General features: G+C 39.9%; 1 protein-coding gene across 8 annotated transcripts in view; it reads right to left on the bottom strand.

The window, feature by feature from the left end:
- The window catches only part of SVIL (supervillin), a 225532-nt gene that overhangs the window by 40303 nt on the left and 167292 nt on the right, over positions 1-17937 (bottom strand). For 6 of the 8 annotated variants that reach the window (XM_081054517.1, XM_081054513.1, XM_081054518.1 and 3 more), the window contains 4 exons: positions 17599-17842; positions 16571-17147; positions 15511-15736; positions 8040-8169 (listed from right to left, as the gene is read on the bottom strand). In XM_081054517.1, coding sequence (XP_080910643.1) covers positions 8040-8169; positions 15511-15736; positions 16571-17147; positions 17599-17842 — 1177 coding nt within the window. Of the gene's footprint in view, positions 1-3792; positions 3871-4442; positions 4491-8039; positions 8170-15510; positions 15737-16570; positions 17148-17598; positions 17843-17937 lie in introns of all 8 variants that reach the window. The other 2 variants (XM_081054511.1, XM_081054515.1) reach the window with 2 other exon arrangements.

Here is a 17937-nt window from a genome sequence, read left to right as displayed (position 1 = left end):
TGACTCAGAGAAATGGTCTCCCTGAATCAGCAGTTGCATTTTCCAAAGCTCTAGGATTCCTCTAGAGCTTCTGGGAGAATGTGACAGATCTGAATCCTGCAGTGATACAGCTGTTTTAGATTTTAAGGTTCATTTTTTTAAATCTTCTCCAAATGATAACATTACACATAAAAGTTTTTCCTTCTGTAGAAGTTTCATCTTAACTTTGGGGCCCATGAATTCCTGCTACCTCACTTTACATAGCTCTATAATGAGGGTAAGGAATATATAGCTTGTTTGTTCACTAGAGAATCTAATAAAAATATATCCCAAGTTGCTATTAAATTATAGAACTCAAAATTTGAAAATAAGTAAGATAGACATCTTTGTCCATTTACTTTTCTTTTTTTTAGTTTAAAACTTCATTGTGGCTCTGTTCATCCCTTCAAAGGTTTCCTGTCCTTGTTTAGAAGACATAATACATATTGTAGTAGCCTTGTGCCATTCTCCAGGTTTATCTAGTTTTAGCCGATGATGTTTAGTATTGACTGCAATGGTAAGAGATAGTTGTCAGAATATAAATAGAGTCCTACCCTATCTGTCCTTCAACTCTTTCAACTACAGATGCTATGAACATGGTATGGAGAGAAGGAGAGGGGAGGGAAAGTGTGTGTGTGTGTGTGTGTGTGTAGAAGCCAGTGAAACAACTGGAAAGAGAGGAGGGTAGTAGGGATGGTCAGAGACTTGGCAGAACTGCAAAGGATCTATCTGCAAGAGTGTTTTCAGGTTGCCACATTGTTGACCCTTGAACATGGGTTTGAACTGCATGGGTCCACTTATATGTGGATTTTTTTCAATAAATACTGTAAATGTATTTTATCTTCCTTATGATTTTCTTCATAATATTTACTTCTCTCTAGTTTACTTTATTGTAAAAATACATTTAACATACAAAATTTGTGTTAAATGAGTGTTTATTTTATCCATAAGGCTTCTGGTCAATAGTAGGCTATTAGTAGGTATATGCAGACTTTTTACTGTACCGTGAGGGGAGGGTGCAATGCTCTTAACCCCCATATTGCTCACAGGTTAACTAGACTGAGAAATCATAGTGCAGATTTTACTAAATGTTTCTGACACAGGGAGGTGATACAAAGGAGAGCAGAACTAACCTGTCTTACCAGGATTGGTGCAGACTCAAGGGTAAAATTCTCCCACAACTGAAGAGCTTTGTAGATAGAAAATATTGTGATCTAGCTTTAAAATTTTTATCTTATTCACAACTAGTTAAACTAAATTACAGAGAGAAATGATAAAGGCACATGTTAAGTAATAGAAATAAGGCAAAGTGACAATCAAGTACTTCTCAGTTTTCAAAAATGCTATCACCATGTAGAATTCTGCACACTGTTAAAGAAATTTAGCTTTACCCTCGCCTTAACTGATTTTAGTCCACCATCAATGCACGTAACTTCAAATGGCCTGAACAAAACAAGAAAAAAATCTCAAATGGGGCATAGATCTCAAAGTGATCATAATCTGGTCTTGTCATCAACTACCAGCTCCTAAAATGAAAGGAGGGGAATTAAGGGAAATCTTACATTGGTACAGCTCTGAGGAATGTGAGGAAGGAGAAACTGTGTTGCAGCTTGAAAATGAGACAACTAATCCATTTAGACAGAGCTTGTGTGCTGTTTAAATGCTCTATTTTCTTCTCTGAGCCTCTGCATTACTGACACCAGGATTGTTGGAGGAAAGGACTCCCCTGACCTCTGGGAACACTGACAAGCTAGTGCTTCCCAAATAAATATTTTATATTTAATATAAACTATAAATGAAATTTATATATTCTGTAAAAATATAGAAGTTTGAAGACATTTTAACTTTGAAATGGTAAAACATAGACTGCCCCTGGTAAATATATTTTTTAAAACTTAAAAAAATATCTCAAGAGATGTTCCATGTTCATGGATAGGAACATGCAATATTGTGAACATATCAGTTCTTTCTAACTTAATCTATAGATTTGATGCAATCTCAGTCAAATTCCCAGCAGTTGTTTTGTGGATATTGATAAACTTATTCTAAAATTTATATGGAGAAGTAAAAAATCCACAATAGCCAACACAATATTGAAGAAGAACAAAGTTGAAGGACTGACACTACCTGACTTTAAGACTTACTATGAAGCTGTAGTAATCAAGACAGTGTGGGTATCCATAAAAAAAATAGACAAATAGATCAACAGAACGGAATAGGGAGCCCAGAAATACACCCACACAGATATACTCAACTAATCTTGGACAGAGGAGCAGAGGCAATACAGTGGAGGAAAGACAGTCTTTTCGACAAATGGAAAAATGGGACATATTCATTAAAAAAAAAAAATCTAGATACAGACCTTACACCCTGCAAAAATTAACTGAAAACAGAACATAGACCTAAAATGTAAAACACAAGACTACAAAAATTGTAGAACATAGAAGAAAGTCTATATGACCATGGGTTCAGTGATAACTTTATATATATATATATATATATATATATATATATATATATATATATATATATATATATATTATTTAAGGAGTTCAATAATATATCTTTGAAAGTTGACTTATTCAGAAGAAACAACTGATGTCCCCCCTTAGTGATGGAATAGCAAGTTTGCTCTGGATTTCAGGCAGTTTTGTGTGGACACTGACTGGCTGTGTGGAGCTGGGCTCTCACAGACCAGCATTTCTAACTTCAGAGGGAAAAAACCAAGGACAGTGAGGGAAAAAAGTCCACCTTCAGGAGTAGAAATAGGGAGTTTCCATTTGTTGAAGATGCAAGATGAAGACAGAAGGACCCCAAGACCTCTCTCTGGCAGCAATCTGTCAATTTCTTATTTGAAATCCTGTGCCTCAAACTCAAAGACCTGTTTTGTTCCTAGTAGTCCTAAAGGGACACTACAGTTATGAAAATTTTACGAGAGGCCACCTCGGAGGTCATGAAGTCCCAGCCCTGGTGAGGAGACAGAGGCCCTAAGAGGGAAGTGACTAGACAATGTTCCATAGATGGAGGAAGAGAAGAACCTGGGGTTTGTGGCAAAGTGGATGCTGACACTTTTCATTGTTCTGACACCAGGGACATTCCAAAGAGAACAGAAAACAATCACTGATATTTTTAGCTTTAAAAACTATTGTGTATTATGCACCAACAGCATCCCTCAGCCCACGCCATGTCTTCCCTCTGGGGCCCATGTCTCCCCAGATGGAGTAAAGTGAGGATGGGCATGGAGAGTTGGGGGCAGGAGGCCTGTGGCTTCTCATTTCAGTAGAGACACTGCAAGCAGCTCATGTCACACTGGCCTCTTCCTTCCTGTGTCTTCCTCCCTGTCCCTTCCACACCCCACACTGTCCCCACTACACCCTCCTCATTTATCAAGCTAAGCAAGATGACATCACTGCTGAGCTGGAGCCAGGAACCCTCTGCTGTGTTTCTTGGGTTCCTGTCTTTATTTCTGATGTAAAGCTTGGAGATTAAAAGGGAAAACTTTCTTCTTCAACTGTTTTCATGACTATGAGGTCAATTAATAACACCAGGTCTACTTGAAAGTCTGACCCAATGAGGTGATGTGTGTGACTGACTCTAAATATATGAAGAACTGATTAAACTCACACACACACGCTCACACACACACACACACACACACACACACACACTCACACACTGAAATGCAACAAAAGAGTTACTTTCCCAAATGAAACAAGTTCTTTCCTACTGTTCAGAAATTGCAATGAGGCTTAATATGTGTAGGCTTTTCCTCACCTGATTAATAGATACAAAGGACAGGTATTTATGGGCAGCAGGTATAGCAGGAGAATAAGTAGAAGCATATACAGGTTCCTATAGAGCAAAGCAAGAGGATTAGAAGTGAAAAGAGAAGATTTATCAGAGCGGGATGGGGGAGGGGAGAGAAAAAAACAATGCTGTCTCTAATAGAAAGTTAATTTACTCATTGCAATTTCAGTTATCCTTTCAAAAGAGTGCTTCCTATTGTTTTATTTTTTTAGAATGCTGAAATAAATCCATACCAGCACCATGAATATACCCGGGTGAGCTTTGTGTAGTAATTAAATGAATTAATGGCAAGATTACTGCAATTTATAGAAGCTACTCAGTTACAGAAAGGGGAACCATGGCTTTCATCAACAATTTTAACATTTACGGTAAAATATCTTCTTTAAAATTAAAAAAAATTTCATTACATGATTTTAAAAAAATTTCAGGAAACAGGATAGCTCTCCACTCTGGATAAAGGTGGCATCTTTCCCCAGGATAAAAACGGAAAAACAAAAAACAAAGAAAAACCAAAAAACAGGGAGAGGGCCCAAAGGGAATCATCGCTGATGAGAATTACACATGGTGGGCGTAACTGGCTATAATCTAGAGGATACCTATGTTAGAGTCAGGCTTACCCAAAGCAGATTAGAAATGGCACTATCATCTGTAAATCCTCCTTCTTCCTACAGGTTAAAACAAATAGGTAACATTGCAGAGTATCAGAAGAGCAGGGTGGAGTTGGATGTCACACTCATTTCTTAGTGTCTGTGCCTGGGTTCAGTTAGAAGCATGCACATGCGCATACAGCAGGTGGCACGAAGGCCACGTGCGCTCATACCCATCAGCAGGATGATGACCTTTAATCTGAGCCTCTCTCTTCTTCCTGCCCTTGCTCTTTGCATTGACTTCATTCCCCTAAATTGTGAATTGGAATTTCAGTGACCGCAGGCAATTAGAACATGCAGGTTCTAATATGGCAGGTTTACCGTCCTTGAATTTTCAAGGACTTATTTTGGGAACCTCATAGATCTTAGCTTGATTCACTGACCTGATCCTATGGAAGCACAGTAGATATAAAATCCTAATCGGTGTCTCAGAAATACACAGGTTGTAACAGCAAACTCTATGAATGTTTTTTATTTCCTGGAAAAGTCTGATATCCTGGGTGATTATCTTAACAAAAGGGTACAGGATTCACTGTCTATGCCTTACTGTCACATATGCCAAAATGGGGTTGGAATTTAAAATAATTGTTTGGTGAAAATAAATAACTGCAACTTAGTTGTGACAAAGAGACCCCCGCCGAATCACGTCTTTAAAACTTCGCTTCATTTCATTTCTCTCACTCTTTTGATGGAATGAGTTACTCTGTAGGAAACTGTCCACAGATCCTGCTCAAATACGCACATTCCACACGGTGTGGACCAGGCCAAATCTACAAACCAAATGGCTGTACCGTCTTTAGAACGAATTATGTATGCTACAAAAGCAAAAATGTTTAAGTCAGGTTAGCACTGCCCTAGTCTAAGCCAAGAACAGAAGAAAGAGAAGAAAAGAAGGGTGGCAAGGGAGAGAAAAAAAGAGAGGAGAGAAAAAGAACCCAAACCATTTGTCACAGAGTAAACTAGATGAATGATTAGTGCTTTTAGGTCCCAATTCATCAATCTTGATACTAGGGATACATTTGGAAAGCAAGGAACTGCTGTTAAGTTACATACTCTCCGAGGCATGACTGATCTTGTGGTAGGGAAAAGAAAACTAAAACTTAGTTCCCCAAATCTCTTCATGGGCCAAAAGAATATTTTCTTACCATAGGACCCCCAATGAGATGCTGATTAGAGCACTACAAATTTGTTTTGTTTGGGGACAAACCCTTTGACAGAAACAGAACAGTTATAGATTTCCAAGGCAATGTTTACATTTTTAATGTGGTTACTAGACAACCTAAAATTACTTATGTGGCTCATGTTATATTTTTATTGGCCAGCAAGGAGTGTCATAGGGGCAATGGAAGTGATTCACAGAGTCCCCTCCCTACTTCCTGCCTCCTCTGTATTCCCACAGGCTGCAACTCGTGGGACTGGGCTTACCACACACAAAAGCTTGAGAAGGACCAACTGTAAAATGTTTGGTAACCACAAATAGACACTGTTTGATGAATTCAGAAAGTGTGCAGGAAGTGACGATCTGACTGTAAAACCAGCTCCTTTCCACCATGGTGGAAAAGACGGAAGGTTCTGGTGTTTGCTCCTGAGCAGCTCTCCAACAGCAAGTCTAGACAGAGTCCATGCGACAAGGTCCTATCTGCATGCATGCCATGTCATGACTGTCCTTCTCTCTCCAGGGCAGCACTCAGACACCCAGCGAGCAGTGGGGATTTCTGAAGCCCTCCTCAACTGCTTCAGGACCGTCTTAAGACAGATCAGGTTTATGGCACCTCACATCTGAGCACAGTGAAGGTGTCACTGACATATATTGCTGGCCCTTGGAAAGAAATCAAGCCAAGGGCTTATCCGAGGCCATGTGAAAACCACTTGACCTCAACAGAACTTGAGATGCCCCAATGTCTGCTACACAAGCCTAAAATAGGTAGGCTTATTTTAACTTCAAAGAGCTGATTGTCTCAGGCCAAAGTGAACTGGGTCACCGAGGGGTGGAAGGGTGAGTTCACTACTGCTGCAGAATCTACAGCTTCCATTAGCCTGGAGACATCGTTTCATACTCAAGACCCAGTCACGCTTAGAGCTCCAGTGCTTCCGCTGACTGGAGTTTCCATCCCGGGGCAAATGCAGTCACCTTCTTACATTTCTTGCCTTCTAAAAACCTTAGCCAAGTGTTCCGGCAGTTCAGATCTCATCCTGTACTTACAGCCTCTGGTTTTCACAGCCTCAGGTGACCTCTCTCTTCGAAGCAGGTACAGCACTTATCTCATTCCACTATTCATGAGGAATCTACCTAACTTTGTGCTTTGAAGCTTTATTTTAATTTTCACCTGGCCATATGGGACTGTCAGCTCCTAAGGCGTTTTCGCGTTTTCCAAAATGACCAACAAGAGGTAAATGTCAAAGTTATTTTTGAACCAATGATTTTAAGACCTTTTTAAATAATGTTTGTGGGCATTGGGGATAAATTGAGGGACCCAGTTTGCTTTCACTTCAGGGTCTCATCCTTACAATCCAAATTTCACACATATACAAAGCCAAAACTCATAGCTTATTATACTTGAGAAACTTACTAATGGCAACGAATTAAATGTTTTTCAGTCATTATCTTTACTATCATGTATGTCTCAAAAGAGAGAATTCAAATTGCTGTTCCAATGCCACGTAGGAGACACAGAACTACTAGGTAAAAAGGCATCAGAACACCCACCTCACAGCTCTATGTGCACACTTCTTTTTTACATAAGTTTCTTAAAGCATCAAGGTCACATTCATAATTTCTCTCTTTCACAAATGCTTGTTTTAGAACTAGCAGGGGTCCAGGTGATCATCTGGAAGAAAGTTTTTTTGTTTGTTTGTTTGTTTTTTCTTTTCTGTTTGAAGACTTCTGGTCCTGAAAGTTGTCTAGTGGATGTGTCACAAGAACGCCTTGCTTCCAGCCAGCAAGTACATTTGCAAAGGGTCAAGCAGCAGGAGAGACACCATCTGCTTTGAAAGTGTGCACTAACTAGTCAAAAGCTGGTCATCATTACATTAGTAGTTGAATAACTCATCAATACTTTTGCATGTGAAATCCTTGCCAGTATTGATAACGTGTTACTAAATTGTATGTAAACTTGTAACATATTTTCCTGTATATTCTCAATACAAAGCATACCTGCTCATTGTGAAACATCACCAAAGGCCATTTAAGTCCATCCTTTAGATGCAACTTATAAAGTGTTAGGTCAATTAACGGTTTTCATTATAAAGGCTTTAATACATTGCAAAATCAGACTTCATTTAAGAAGGTTTTAAACCTAAGTAGAAGTACACACTTCAAAATTTAGGCACTTGCTTGCTGACATTGATGTAGGTGGTACTGTGGCCAGTTATAGAACATGTCCAGATTTTTGCCTTTTGATCAATGTAAGCTGCTGTGAGACAGATGGTAAGTGTGTACACAAACGGCAAGAAAGTGCTAAGGCTTAACAGAGCAGTGATTAGTGAAGTTACGCATGCTTGACTATTTGATGCACTTCCAAGCGTGACGTTAGTTCAAATGCTTTTTCCTAACATGGAAAACATTACCTTCTTCTTGAGTGACTGGTCCACTTCTTGTACAGGCAGGCTGCTCGTGACAGACGCTTTGCTATACTCCTGCTTTCTGGTAAGTCTGTTTTTCCAATCTTCCTCTCCACTCTTTTTCAACAGTGCTAATCTAAGGGGAAAACATACCAACCAAAGAGTTCAGTACCAAACTCTTACTTGTAATAGAACCATAATTTAGGTAAGTTAGAAGTCTTTGTCCACTAAATGACCAGAGGAACCTAATTTTATTCTTTTTGAATTTCATTTATTCTAAAGAAAGTAAGTATGTCTGGGAAAATAATATAGGAGTCCCAAAGATTTTAAAGCTGATTGAAATGCAACGCTGAAATCTGACTTGTCAGATAAAAGATGCATCATCATTCCACCAAAGGAATAGCTGTGATTTTCCCTTGTCCTTGGGCTGAGAACATGCAGATAAAAAGTAGTCGGTCCCCAGAAAAAAAGAGTGTCAGCTAGTTACCTATTCTGGTCTCTTGATGAAACAACATTTAATGGCTAAGGCTGGATAGTAACTTTATTTGCAGAAAATAAAGCAGAAGTGGGTTTAAAAACTTAAAGCTATGAAACAATGACCATCTTTTAATATCATTATCATACCTTTCCATTACAGGTAAAAGATGATGTTTAAGGTTATTTCTCTTCCTGCATTCTAAGCCCTGTTCTTTTCTACCACATGAACTTGGTTTTTCTAATCTATCATCTTAATACAGAAACTCTTCTCTACAAACCCATTTTAAAAATGATCACTCCAACTTTCCTCAGGGGAAAGCTATATACAAAAAAAGAATCTAATTAACTGACATTTTCACCTAACCTACTTTAGTTCAACTGTGGTGTGACTTGATATAAAGCTGCTTGGATGTTACGATCTGTGAAAGGTTATTTTCATGAACATGAGGCTGTTTCAGCTATCTATTATAATGAATGAAGAAGTCTTAGGCATTTAAATTGGATAAACAAGGTAAAGATAAAAGACAAAATAATGGTGATCATTAAATTCATTTGAACTGATGCTCAAATAATTTAAAAATTGGGGGGAAAATTATTAGACCATTGCCTTTTTTGCTGAGTCTGATGGGCCTGGTCTTTTAAATGTCATTAATGCACGTCCACAAACAGTGTATTTTTAAGCAGCACATCAGCTCTAGTTTGCCTATTAACTCCAGTCAAGTAGCCTGTTTCCTTTCCTTATTCGTTGTATTAGGAACTGGACTGGATGGTCCCCAAGGGCCCTTTGACTAAATTTCCTGATTCTACAAAATATTTGAACTGGAGATGGTATGAGATATATGATACTCTATGATAAACTTCTGTGAAGAAAACAAAAACAAATTTACAGTATTTAAACAAGAATCCATTTATATCTACAAATAGATACATAATTACACTGTATACTTGTCCATTCAGTCAAATGAAAAGTAAGCCATGAAGAAAAGAACCCCCTAAAGGGGGCAGGAGCTTCTGACTCTGGACCTATCCTCTCCCCAATATCTTTCTATTCCTTCTCTTCCCTTTCTTTCCCTCATCCCTCTGTCCCACCCCCCACCCTTTGCCTTCCTTTCCCCTTCTGCTATGTGACAGCAGATAGGACCTCAAATAACCATTCTATAAAATAGGTATAATGTCGCCTCATCTATCTGTGATACTGTGATTTCAATAAGCAATATGTTATTGATCTTTGTCCCTATTTCTGGCACAAAATCGTAAAACTCCTGGAATTTCCTAAATGATGAGAGCCATAAAAGTGTCTTTTATTATGTTAATACAGTGACTTTTGGGAAGCACCTAAGGATGGGGGCTGCCAGGAAAACCAAACGTGATTAGAGGGTTGGAGCTTTCAGCTCCACACACTGACCTCTCGGAAGGGGAAAGAGGCTGGAGATTGATTAAATCATTGGTCATTGGCAATTGAACTCAATCACGTATAATGAAGCCTCTATAAAAGCCCAAAAGGGCAGGGTTCAGAGAGCTCTCAGGTTGGTGGAACACGGGGACTTCGGAAGAGTGATCCACTTGGAGTGGGTATGGAAGCTCTGTGCTCCTTCTGACGTACACTATTCCTTTTACGATAAACCAGTGATCTAGTAAGTAAAATGCTTTTCTGAGTTTTCAGAGCCACTCTAGCAAATTAATTGAACCCAAGGAGAGGGTTGTTGGAACCCCTGATTTATAGCCAGTTGGTCAGAAGTAAGGGGTGGACTTTCGACTGGCATCTGAAGTGGGGGCGGGAGGCAGCTTTGTAGGACTGAGTCCTTAGCCTGTAGGCTCTGATGCTATCACCAGGGAGACAGTGTCAGAATTGAGTTAAATTGTAGGACACCCAACTGGAGTCAGAATTGGCTTAGTTATGGAAAAAAACCCACACATTGGAAAGTGGAGTCAGAATCTTACTAAGACAGGCCTCATTTGGCTCAAGGATCCATTTAACACTAAATTCTATAATCTATGATGTTTGACAGGACTCTACATGCTGTAAGGGCTAGTTCATGCACTTGAAAACAAACTCTAAATTTTTAAAAAACGTTTTCATCTGAATTTCAGTCTATATGACTAAGATTGATCTTTTCTCCAATTATTCTGAATGAGTCATCTTTATTTTGATAAGAAAAAAAATCTAACAAAATTAAATCATTAAAAGATACAATTAGTATTTGCATGCCACAGTAGTAGAGCTTTCAAAGGTTTCAAAGTACCTATAAATAAAATTTTCAAAACATAAGCATGCTAGTACTTTTATCCCTAAATGAAGAGGTACATCTAATTCATCATCTCTTGGTGAGAAACAGTCATCTCACTTATTTTCCTTGCAAACCAGTCTTAGAACCAGCTCTGTCTCTTCGCCTTTCACATGGACCACTGGTTATGCATGTTAGCCAGCTACCCTTTTAATCAGATTGGATTCCAAATAATTTGAGAGAATTAAATAAATAAAAAATTCAGCCTTATGTGTTGGGTTTATTAAAATAATGGCCCAAAAAATCTTTGAGGACCTTCTCAAAAAGAAGCTCCCAAATGTTTGGAGTAATGACAACATTATCTAAATAATCATTTAGTTTTCCTGGTGGCTGACTTGGAGAATGAAAAACTGACTTAGAAAAAAACAAATTGTGGAATCCTTGATCACTTTAGAGTCTCCCATATACTCTGCAGATCTGCACAGCAACCTAGACAACAAACTAAATATTGTTATTTCCAATCTGACAGACAAGGAACAGGGCACACACAGGCCAAGGATTTAGTTGACTGTGGTCACACTGTGTGTTAGTGAAGCAGGAGATGTGGTTCCAACCCAGGCTTGTTTTACTACATTAGTGCATTAGCTGACCAGACACATTTTGCCCTAAGGGTTCAGGAACAGCATAGTATTCTGCTTTATTACAACGTTCCTCCCCCCGTCCACCTGAATACCCTTCAAAGAATTCCTCCATTCCAAGAGACTGAAATCTTGCTTCTAGATGTGTGGGCAGGGTCATTATCAGGGACTTCCAAAGACTATAGAGTAACCAAAATAATACGGAAGAAACTGTGCTTCAATTGAGCCCACGTAGTACTTGGACCCAACCCTACCTACAGAGTGCAAATGATGGATAACTAAAGAATAACATGCACTGAAACTTGAATGTATTATTCCTGTCCCTTTAGATTTCCTACTTGGTGTTCCACAAGCTGTGGAGGGTAAAAGACCTTTCCAAATGCGTTCTCTCCTCCTGCAATCTCACGACCCTCCTGACTCACCGCAGACCGCCGTGCACTGCAGAGGGCCGAGGAGTGAAACGTCTGGTCCTACACATGACATAAATTACTGCCTATGCAATTCAAACAACTGTCAGCGCTTTTAACATCTGCCAAGTCCAAGTGCTATTTGCAGGGCTGTGATGTGGAGAGCCTGGACATCTGCTTAGTCTGAGGCTGAGAAACCGGTGAGTGGCACTGCGTTCGCCTATTAACCCCAAGGCCTGGCCAGCGCCACCATGATGTGTGCTTGCCAGGCTGCCCAGGAAAATGTCCACCCCTCTTGCCACAGCCCACACTTTTTCAGCAAGGAATACTGGCCTGCGATGGCTGTTTCAGTGGCACTGATCTGACAGACCTGCCTGACGAAAACTAGTGCAATAGGCTCACAGCCGTCAGGTCTGGGTCAAATATGGGACAGGCAAACCACGTGCCCCTAATCTTCTGTACGTTTTTTTCTTCCCCTTGAAAAATGTCCCTGTATTTCAGAAAATCACTGGTAGCACACAGATTTCAGATAGGGCTGAAAAGCACTGATTAGTATTTATATCAGATGTAAGCCTTGGGTAGTTTGCAGGCTGGAGGAATGAACTAATTATGTCTTTTAAATGAGGACAAATCAAAACTCCGAAAAGGAAGGTCAAAGGGGAATGACATCTCTAATTCTTACATAAATCTGGGTCCCTCTAGTGGCTGAAATCTCCCAGCTACGAGGTAGGAACCTGCAGTCTGTTGGGAAAGCATGGATATAGATAGCCGTTGGCTGGGTGGAGAGCAGAAGGGTGGATGGAGGGGACATAGGGTGACCCGAGCTGGCCCCTGCAAGGCAGGAATCTGCAGGCTGTGGGGAGGCATGGGGTGGGTTCTTCAGCATCCTTCAACCAAATCCTCACAGTCCACCCATTTCCCAAAGTGAAGGAATGGCTCCTTTGCCTTTTGAAATCATCTTCTCCCCCAAATATGAAAGCTCAGATTTGGTTGCTTCAGTCATTGTGGAAATAAGATTTCTAAAAGCCTCATGTACTTTTAAAAGAGCATCAAAGCTTTTCTCCCTAGATATCATAAAGATTATTTGTTTTTCAAAGAAGTTCCCAAACAGGAACAATTTATACCTCAATCATTTAGATAGTTATGAAACAGTGATTTTTTTATCAATCCAGTGAAACAAGCATATTTTCATTTAGTTGTTACACTACCTAGAGTTCCAACTTGACATTCTAGAAGTCAGAAAAGATGAAACAAAAAACAAAAGGAACTTTTCGATATGTGTCCTTGAGCATCAAACATATTCTAAAAGCGGAGTGTGTTGAGGATTGAGATGGGACAGGTGGAGACCCGCCCCGGCTCTCAGTTCTTTTCATCACGTGACCTTCACTCCCACTGGACTAAACCTCTCTTTTGGTAAAATGAGGAGATCAGAGGAAGTTAGGATAAGGTTCAAAAGTTCTATTTTATATACCACCTCAAAAAAGAAAAGTAAAGCCCAAATAAATATAGGAATAGCATTCTTATTTTAAGTAAGTCAGGCTGCATTATCTCATTTTAACAGAAGAGAGGGATTATAAGCCCTACTTATGCAAAAGCTATCACAGACAGATTGTAAAGATATGTACTTTTGTGATTTCAGCAAAGTACAAATAAAAGTACCATCAAGATAAGGGGGTGGGGGGATCACTGGCAATATATTTTGTATGTATTATAAACATAGCTGCTAAATGAAGTGCCCCTCATTCTTTTCTAAACATAGAGGCACACCTCATTTTATTGTGCTTTGCTTTACTGAACTTCACAGGTGTTGCACTTTTTACAAATTGAAGGCAAGACCCTTCAACAGCAAAAAGATTACAACTTGCTTTACCTTGATACTCACTTTATTACGATACTTTATTGCCGTGGTCTGGAACCAAACCCTCAACATATCTCAGGCATGCCTGTATATTTTAACAATTAAACAAATAGCTGACTATTTAACAAGCATTCCTTACTATCATGGTTCTGAACAGTTTGGGGTCCTCTTGGAGACCGTGAGAAGTTCTGTCTCCCACTAGTCAGAGGTGTACGTGCACACAGCTGACTTTGAACACACTTCCAGGAGTTCCCAGAAACCCAACAGTCATCCTGGAACTCCTCAGATGTCCACAAAGCCCAGGGTAAGAAGCTGCACCTTTACAGCATCTCACATTTTCCAAAACGAGAATTTTACAGTAGGATTAAAACTGCTTTCTGAAAGATACACTAAAAGTTACTGAAACAGTCAAATAAGTCAATAAATATTGCACCGTGGCAAGACACAAAACTTCATCAAAAGTCCTAAGTCCCAACAAATAGATTAGATCCAAAGATAGGGAACCTCCTTTAAGTATCTTTGAAAGAAGGGGTACACTAGTATTTTCCATTGGATTTTACCCCAGCAATATTTTCTGCTATATAAAATACCAGAACTTGTGTTTTAGTGATATTTCTCATTAATTTCCTTAAATGGTATCTCTTCCTTCTCACCTAACAGGTTATTGATAGTTGGATATCTAGGGTCCAACTGCCTTTGAACCAGGTTTCCGCAGAGGACTTCAGGCCAGAGTAGACCAAACAGCTTTCCTGATTCAAGACACCATTACTCTTATTTAGCTTATTCCCTTAGCCTTTCACCTATGCCTCTTCTGCCTGGTCGGTTTAATTTATTGTGAATTTTGAATAATAAAGGTGAAAGTAAATAAGATTTAGCAACCTAACAATTGATTCGTTGAAAAAGTCTCCACCTAGTTAATATTTTATGAATATGGTTGAAAAACTCGGTTTGAAAAACAGGATGAAGAATTTTCATAGTGGTTTGATATATCGTCTTAGGGAGACTGAAATCTAACTAGAAGAATAAGAGTGGCCAGCGTCTGACAGAGCAAGCAGATTTCTGAATGGTGGGAGCTGCTCAGGAAGAGTTCAGGTTGTCAGAACCGTAGGAACTGATGGAAGTATTTCTGCTCATCACACCGGGAAATCGATGAGACCTTTCTTCACGCAGTGTTCCTGTCACTATGTACATATTTTGCTGCTTGATTCAACAGTGGCTAAAGGTTAACAAGGAAAATGCAACTTGAAATATTTAGCTCCCATTCTTTGTATCTTTCCCATTTTAATATCTCCTCTCAATCCTCCATCATTCTTTCAAATGAAATGATGTTACAATGTACTCAAATGTAATCTTTTACAGCTATTATCTGACATAAAATGTCTAAATGTAGTTCAGAAAAGTCATTCATTTTACTTTCTGTGAAATAAGCAAGACTTAGATTCCAATCGCAAGGATTTATATCCTAAACACGACTTTATCTTCATTCCCTCTACATAGACTATACATAGAAAAATAGGCACAAGCAGTGGGTGCATTCAAGTTGAAGCCATGTGTTATCTAAAAGAGAAGGAGCCAAGGTCTCTGCTCCCAATCACTAGACAAAGATTTCAGTACAAAAAAGAAAACAAATAAAGCAAGCCAATGTCTGTGTCTGGAATTTACACTCTTCAGAGTTACCAAGCCAGGCACTGGGGTCAACGCAGTTAATTCAAATACTTTCCCTTCCCCAAAGAATTCTAGGATAACAGCACATCCCCTTATGTAGCTGAACTCGTTGTTTCACCTCTTTGCCCATTACTCAGCTCTTTTTCTAAAAGCAAGCTGTAAGTTCCTCCCTAATAGAATTCCTTTGTAATCCTTAAATCTGATTACCTTTCTTTAATTGACATGGTTTTGCTGGGTGAATCAAGGACGCCCTCCACCGCTGGCGCTTTGATCTCTCCAGCAGCAAACATTGCACATGGGTTCTTATGGTACTTCTCCTGTGATTGTTCTGAAGGCTCTTGCTGCTTCCAGGACACTGGGGTTGCAGTCTGAGCAACAGTTTTCCCAGCAGCTGTGCCGGTCTGATCAGAAGTGGGCTCCCCGAACTCTGCCGCTGGGAAGGAAAGGAGCGACGTCAGCACTTACTTCTCCAGGCAAACATTCTTCCAGCTATTCACCCCCTAACAATCCCACACTCAGAGTTCAATTCGTGGGCACGCGGCCGGTTACCCAATCCACTGGGATTTATGCAAATCTGTGGCACGCTATATTCTGTGAGAAAACCAAACTTCCCAGTGGGTTACTTGGCACAGCAAATCGTTTTGTGACAATTGGTCTTTTCCTGTGTGCAAGACACAGGAAGTGAGCTTTAAGTACATACTACAGAATGTTTCTACTCCTCCAAAACAATACTTTCACGTTTCAAGTGTGCCACATTCGCAGCCAAACCATTATTATAACTTACACACCATCATTTTATGTAAATATAGGAAGAGAAGGAAAGTCCCATGCAGCATAGCTTGCTAGTCTGCACAAGAGGAATGTAGGAGAGCCTGGAAATCCACAGACCTGGGTGCAAGCCCTGCTTCCCTGTGCTTACTTGGCCCTGGATATTTGGGGTCATCATCTTATAAAAGGGACTAACAGAGCTAGCAGTTCACAAGACTGTCAGGAGGTAATGTGACCGAAGTCATCCAACACCCTTATCAAGATGTGTGAAAGAACTTCAAGTAGTTTTATTGCTGAAAAATTGAGAATCCACTGAACACCATCAGATTCAAGGGGAAGACAAGTCTGGGGGAGAGTATAACTCACCCCAAACTTTTAACCAACATTAGTCATAAACTGCCTTCATAATGGAGTTAAAAAGAAATTGCAAACACGTGCAAAACATCAAGAAACTAAAAACCCATTGGCTGCTAAAACTTTATGAGCAGTAGCAACTTACCTCTCAGCGAAAACTTTCTCTTTGTGACGTACTCCATGTCCACCTTCTCTTCAAAGGCCTGCCTGTCCTTCATGTCTGGGTTTCCTGCTGCAGTGTTTTCAGCAGTGGAAAATTCCTTCAGCTCATCACCAAGAGGGTCGATGGGAGGATTAGCTAGCTCCAGGCCTCCCTTCCGCGGAACAGCATATTTGGGTTCTTTATGGCTATCTCCTTCCTGGACTCGGTTAAGGATGGGGTAGGATGGCTCTGCTTCCTCAAAAGACCCATACTTTTTAACACCACCCTCTCTACCTGTCGAAACTCTTTTGCTTTCTGTCTCTCCCAATTCTCTCAACGTGCCTTTGCTCCCACTGCCCTCTACTGAAGGCTGCCAGGCTTGGGACTTCAGAATGCTTCTCACTGGAGAGTCCGAATTTTCTATTGAAGAAGGAAATTTATAGTCAGTGGCACTTGTGTTGTCATCCACGGATGGCTTTGTCCGAAGATCCCCTGCGTACATTGGAGTGATTGTAGATGCCATCGTGGACACAGATGTGTTAACAGTAGGTGAGAAAGGAATGAGCTTTCCACTTTGCACCTGGGAGGACACAGTGACAAAGGAAAAAGCTGACTGAAAAACATTGTCTCCATAAATCCCAGTGTATGGATTGACCTAGACTGCAATAGTGCATTTGGAGCAGTTTTACTGCTTATCTTAGTGGGAAACCAATCTTAGACATAGTAATACACAGTGTCTCGTTAATCAAAATCATTTGGGCGAAAAGACGATCGTCCATCCCATTTTTCTCTCCAGAATAAACTCACTCCTGACGATTGCAGCAAGCAAATTATGAAAGCAAGAAGAAAAAAAAAAAAAAACACATACTTGGCATGATGACTTTCTTAGGAATGAAATTATTACCAAATTATCCACAGGTAACACGGTTTATAGGTAGATCACCTTAATTACATCATCAACCTGAGATAACAGTGTGCTCCTATAGTTTAAGAATGTACCCGAAACTGGAATTCGATCACAGCGTACCCACCTGCTCCACCTCTCCAAGCGTGACGGGCTGAGTCTGATAGCGAGCATTCATTCTCCTCTGTCTCATGTCTATTCTGTTTCGGGTAGAAATAGCTTTTGAGACTGGCTGGGACAATTTGTTAAACAAGGCCAACTTCTCAGCTAAGCTTAGAGTGGAGGAATCAGGTTCACCTTGTTCAGCAGAATCTTTGCCCTCATTTGCCTGGTCTCTGGCTAAAGCCTTTTGGTGAGCAGATGCCTGTAACCTGAATGGGAGGAAAAAGTCGGTAACACAGATAAAAACAGACAGAAACTCACTGCTAATTTTATATGTTAACTGTCTTCCAAGTGTCAATTTTGA

Source organism: Rhinolophus hipposideros, assembly GCF_964194185.1.
Source record: "Rhinolophus hipposideros genome assembly, chromosome: 1".
NCBI lineage: Eukaryota > Metazoa > Chordata > Mammalia > Chiroptera > Rhinolophidae > Rhinolophus > Rhinolophus hipposideros.
Note: the sequence above shows the minus strand (reverse complement) of the source record. Positions and strands in the feature narration are given on the sequence as shown.